The sequence below is a fragment of the Engystomops pustulosus genome, chromosome 7 (genome assembly GCF_040894005.1).
Source record: "Engystomops pustulosus chromosome 7, aEngPut4.maternal, whole genome shotgun sequence".
Classification (NCBI taxonomy): Eukaryota; Metazoa; Chordata; class Amphibia; order Anura; family Leptodactylidae; genus Engystomops; species Engystomops pustulosus.
In genome coordinates, this window is record NC_092417.1 from 6331414 (window position 1) to 6337213 (window position 5800).

Genomic DNA, 5800 nt, shown 5'->3' on the forward strand with positions numbered 1-5800 from the left:
CCCCCTCTATAACCCCTGGGGCAGTGTTACTCCCCCCCCTCTATAACCCCCTGGGGCAGTGTTACTCCCCCCCCTCTATAACCCCCTGGGGCAGTGTTACCCCCCCCCCTCTAACCCCCTGGGGCAGTGTTACCCCCCCCCCCTCTATAACCCCCTGGGGCAGTGTTACCCCCCCCCCTCTATAAGCCCCTGGGGCAGTGTTACACCCCCCCCCCTCTATAACCCCCTGGGGCAGTGTTCCCCCCTCTATAACCCCCTGGGGCAGTGTTACCCCCCCCCCTCTTTAACCCCCTGGGGCAGTGTTACCCCCTCTATAACCCCCTGGGGCAGTGTTACCCCCCCTCTATAACCCCCTGGGGCAGTGTTCCCCCCCCCCCTCTATAACCCCCTGGGGCAGTGTTACCCCCCCCCCTCTATAACCCCCTGGGGCAGTGTTACCCCCCCCCCCCTCTATAACCCCCTGGGGCAGTGTTACCCCCCCCCCCTCTATAACCCCCTGGGGCAGTGTGTCCCCCCCTCTATAACCCCCTGGGGCAGTGTTCCCCCCCCCCCCTCTATAACCCCCTGGGGCAGTGTTACCCCCCCCCTCTATAACCCCCTGGGGCAGTGTTACCCCCCCCCCCTCTATAACCCCCTGGGGCAGTGTTACCCCCCCCCCCTCTATAACCCCCTGGGGCAGTGTTACCCCCCCCCCCTCTTGGGCAGTGTTACCCCCTCTATAACCCCCTGGGGCAGTGTTACCCCCCTCTATAACCCCCTGGGGCAGTGTTACCCCCCCCCCCCTCTTGGGCAGTGTTACCCCCCTCTATAACCCCCTGGGGCAGTGTTACCCCCCTCTATAACCCCCTGGGGCAGTGTTACCCCCCCTCTATAACCCCCTGGGGCAGTGTTACCCCCCCTCTATAACCCCCTGGGGCAGTGTTACCCCCCTCTATAACCCCCTGGGGCAGTGCCACCATCTATGTGTCTGAGCTGAGCTCCAGCTGGAAGGAGCACTTGTCCAGTAAGTCGTCCATGATGTCCAGCAGAGCGGTTATGTCCGTGTATTCCATGTTTGGGTCGGGAAACTTCTCTCGGATGGCGCTGATGACGCAGGAGGGGATGGGGAGTCTCTGCCCCTTATCCTGGGGTCCGTGGGTCTGGACTAGGAAGGATCGGTAGGCGGCCATTCTCAGGTGCCTGATGAGAGAGAACACGTAATACACCACTGCCAGCGACTCACCAGATACCGGACCCCGACCCAAACAGACCTTCTCTCATGTTCTAGGAATTCTGCATTCGTCAGATCTGTAGAGAACTGCAGCAGAGCCACGAGCCAATCCCGATCCAGAACTCTCTTCTCAAACTGCGAGTACTGTGTGATGCACTGGTGGGATCCGCTGGGGACCTCCATGGGGCTCAGCTCCCGGCAGCACAGGCTCTCCCAGGGGACGGGCATCAGCCGGCAACAAGAGCAGCGGCACCAGTGCAGGTCCTGGAGTCTGCCCTCAGGGTCCGGATCCGGTTCTGCCTGTTGTTGTCTCTGACGTCTCAGGAACAGCTGCACACCCTGCACATCACCAGAAATACATACAGGGGGCGCCAGGTGTGCTACCCCAACATCCCCACTAACAGCCAACCCCACGAAATCCCAAAAGAGAAAATCATTACCAGATCATTACCAGATACGAGCGGTGATCCAGAGACGCGTCATCATCACCACCACCAACGGGGGCCTGAGAGAGGAGAACAAGCACAGGTCATATACACAGAGGAGAGTGAGCGAGGCGCGGCACAACAGAGAGGAGAGCGAGCGAGCGAGGCGCGGCACAACAGAGAGGAGAGCGAGCGAGCGAGGCGCGGCACAACAGAGAGGAGAGCGAGCGAGCGAGGCGCGGCACAACAGAGAGGAGAGCGAGCGAGCGAGGCGCGGCACAACAGAGAGGAGAGCGAGCGAGGCGCGGCACAACAGAGAGGAGAGCGAGCGAGGCGCGGCACAACAGAGAGGAGAGCGAGCGAGGCGCGGCACAACAGAGAGGAGAGCGAGCGAGGCGCGGCACAACAGAGAGGAGAGCGAGCGAGGCGCGGCACAACAGAGAGGAGAGCGAGCGAGGCGCGGCACAACAGAGAGGAGAGCGAGCGAGGCGCCGCACAACAGAGAGGAGAGCGAGCGAGGGGTCACACCACAGAGAGGAGAGCGAGCGAGGGGTCACACCACAGAGAGGAGAGCGAGCGAGGCGCCGCACAACAGAGAGGAGAGCGAGCGAGGCGCCGCACAACAGAGAGGAGAGCGAGCGAGCGAGGCGCCGCACAACAGAGAGGAGAGCGAGCGAGGCGCCGCACAACAGAGAGGAGAGCGAGCGAGGCGCCGCACAACAGAGAGGAGAGCGAGCGAGGCGCCGCACAACAGAGAGGAGAGCGAGCGAGGCGCCGCACAACAGAGAGGAGAGCGAGCGAGGCGCCGCACAACAGAGAGGAGAGCGAGCGAGGCGCCGCACAACAGAGAGGAGAGCGAGCGAGGCGCCGCACAACAGAGAGGAGAGCGAGCGAGGCGCCGCACAATAGAGAGGAGAGCGAGCGAGGGGTCATACCACAGAGAGGAGAGCGAGCGAGGGGTCACACCACAGAGAGGAGAGCGAGCGAGGCGCCGCATAACAGAGAGGAGAGCGAGCGAGGCGCCGCACAACAGAGAGGAGAGCGAGCGAGCGAGGCGCCGCACAACAGAGAGGAGAGCGAGCGGGGCGCCGCATAACAGAGAGGAGAGCGAGCGAGGCGCCGCACAACAGAGAGGAGAGCGAGCGAGGCGCCGCACAACAGAGAGGAGAGCGAGCGAGGCGCCGCACAACAGAGAGGAGAGCGAGCGAGGCGCCGCACAACAGAGAGGAGAGCGAGCGAGGCGCCGCACAACAGAGAGGAGAGCGAGCGAGGCGCCGCACAATAGAGAGGAGAGCGAGCGAGGCGCCGCACAACAGAGAGGAGAGCGAGCGAGGGGTCATACCACAGAAAGGAGAGCGAGCGAGGCGCCGCACAACAGAGAGGAGAGCGAGCGAGGGGTCATACCACAGAAAGGAGAGCGAGCGAGGCCCTGCACGACAGAGAGGAGAGCGAGCGAGGCGCCGCACAACAGAGAGGAGAGCAAGAGAAACCGCACGACAGGGAGGATACCAAGTGAGGCGCTGTACCACAGAGAGGAGAGCAAATGAGGCGCCACATAACAGTGAAGATACCCCGCAGAGGAGGAGGAGGCCAAACCCCACACAGGAGGAGGCGATCGAGGCTGTACTCCCCAGAGGAGGAGGAGGCGGACGTGGCCGTACCCCGCAGAGGAGGAGGAGGCGGACGTGGCCGTACCCCGCAGAGGAGGAGGAGGCCGTACCCCGCAGAGGAGGAGGAGGCCGTACCTCGCAGAGGAGGAGGAGGCCGTACCTCGCAGAGGAGGAGGAGGCCGTAACCCGCAAAGGAGGAGGAGGCCGTAACCCGCAGAGGAGGAGGAGGCCGTAACCCGCAGAGGAGGAGGAGGAGGCCATACCCCGCAGAGGAGGAGGCCGTACCCCGCAGAGGAGGAGGCCGTACCCCGCAGAGGAGGAGGAGGAGGCCGTACCCCGCAGAGGAGGAGGAGACCGTACCCCGCAGAGGAGGAGGAGGAGGCCGTACCCCGCAGAGGAGGAGGAGGAGGCCGTACCCCGCAGAGGAGGAGGAGGAGGCCGTACCCCGCAGAGGAGGAGGAGGAGGCCGTACCCCGCAGAGGAGGAGGAGGAGCCGTACCCCGCAGAGGAGGAGGAGGAGGCCGTACCCCGCAGAGGAGGAGGAGGAGGCCGTACCCCGCAGAGGAGGAGGAGGAGGCCGTACCCCGCAGAGGAGGAGGAGGCCGTACCCCGCAGAGGAGGAGGAGGCCGTACCTCGCAGAGGAGGAGGAGGCCGTACCTCGCAGAGGAGGAGGAGGCCGTAACCCGCAGAGGAGGAGGAGGCCGTAACCCGCAGAGGAGGAGGAGGAGGCCGTAACCCGCAGAGGAGGAGGAGGAGGCCGTAACCCGCAGAGGAGGAGGAGGAGGCCGTAACCCGCAGAGGAGGAGGAGGAGGCCGTAACCCGCAGAGGAGGAGGAGGAGGCCGTAACCCGCAGAGGAGGAGGAGGAGGCCGTAACCCGCAGAGGAGGAGGAGGAGGCCGTAACCCGCAGAGGAGGAGGAGGAGGCCGTACCCCGCAGAGGAGGAGGCCGTACCCCGCAGAGGAGGAGGCCGTACCCCGCAGAGGAGGAGGCCGTACCCCGCAGAGGAGGAGGAGGAGGCCGTACCCCGCAGAGGAGGAGGAGGCCGTACCCCGCAGAGGAGGAGGCCGTACCCCGCAGAGGAGGAGGAGGAGGCCGTACCCCGCAGAGGAGGAGGAGGAGGCCGTACCCCGCAGAGGAGGAGGCCGTACCCCGCAGAGGAGGAGGCCGTACCCCGCAGAGGAGGAGGAGGCCGTACCCCGCAGAGGAGGAGGAGGCCGTACCCCGCAGAGGAGGAGGAGGAGGCCGTACCCCGCAGAGGAGGAGGCCGTACCCCGCAGAGGAGGCGGCGGAGGCTGTACCCCGCAGAGGAGGAGGAGGCCGTACCCCGCAGAGGAGGAGGAGGCTGACGAGGCCGTACCCTGCGGAGGAGGAGGTGTACAAAACAGAAGAGGAGGACTACAAAGTCGTACCCCGCAGAGGAGGAGGCGATCGAGGCCGTACTCCCCAGAAGAGGAGGAGGCGGACGAGGTGGTACCCCGCAGAGGAGGATGAGGCCGTACCCCACAGACATTCTGCATTCAGACAACTGGTGTTTAGTCAGAGAACCTCCCCCAGGACAGGACATCTCCCCTGCATCACCTAGGGGGGTCGCTAAGGAGCGGTGACAGACAGGCAGGGGACACACACAGACAGATGAGGGTTACCATAGTGATATGCTGGAGCAGGGGCGGCCGTACATAGGAAGCACGTGCCCAGAACCCGGCAGGACCGGAAAGAGAAGGCGAGGAGCGCGAGGGATCATGGGAGATGTAGTTTTAGTGGCGTCCTCACAGCCCGAATCTCCGGCCACGCGCACAGACCAGTCCCCGCCGGCAGGGGGCAGCAGAACAGCGTGAGAGACGAGGGACCTCTGCTACCTGATGCCTGAGGGTGTACCGGGACAGACGGGGCAGAAGCGTCACCTGCTCCACCATAACATTACACGAGGGCGCCGCCCTGCTGGTCAGTAGTCACACAGCGGTACCGCGAGAACCCGGGTATCTAATCCTCTCCTGTGTGATACTGCCTGCTGAGATGTGTATCTAATCCTCTCCTGTGTGATACAGCCTGCAGAGCCGTGTATCTAATCCTCTCCTGTGTGATACTGACTGCTGAGCTGTGTATCTAATCCTCTCCTGTGTGATACTGCTGAGCTGTGTATCTAATCCTCTCCTGTGTGATACTGCTGAGCTGTGTATCTAATCCTCTCCTGTGTGATACTGCTGAGCGGTGTATCTAATCCTATCCTGTGTGATACTGCGGAGCTGTGTATCTAATCCCCTCCTATGTGATACTGCTGAGCTGTGTATCTAATCCTATCCTGTGTGATACTGCTGAGCTGTGTATCTAATCCTCTCCGGTGTGATACTGCTGAGCTGTGTATCTAATCCTCCCCTGTGTGACACTGCTGAGCTGTGTATCTAATCCTATCCTGTGTGATACTGTCTGCTGAGCTGTGTATCTAATCCTCTCCTGTGTGATACTGCTGAGCTGTGTATCTAATCCTATTCTGTGTGATACTGCTGAGCCGTGTATCTAATCCTATCCTGTGTGATACTGCTGAGCTGTGTATC

The 5800-nt window shown here is 63.0% G+C and overlaps 1 protein-coding gene across 3 annotated transcripts; it reads right to left on the minus strand.

The window, feature by feature from the left end:
- Positions 1–903: 903 nt before the first annotated feature.
- On the minus strand, positions 904–5179 carry LOC140069165 (uncharacterized). Of its 3 annotated transcripts, none has more exons than XM_072114552.1 (4): positions 5105–5179; positions 1662–1715; positions 1251–1549; positions 904–1179 (listed from the first exon to the last, which is right to left on the minus strand). In XM_072114552.1, the coding sequence occupies exons 1-4, from the start codon at positions 5159–5161 to the stop codon at positions 960–962; spliced, it is 630 nt and encodes a 209-aa protein (XP_071970653.1). In that variant the 5' UTR covers positions 5162–5179; the 3' UTR covers positions 904–959. The 3 variants fall into 3 exon arrangements, with proteins under 3 accessions (XP_071970653.1, XP_071970654.1, XP_071970652.1); XM_072114553.1 differs by lacking the exon at positions 5105–5179 and adding an exon at positions 4892–5062; XM_072114551.1 differs by lacking the exon at positions 5105–5179 and adding an exon at positions 4658–4819.
- Between the last annotated feature and the right edge of the window lie 621 nt (positions 5180–5800).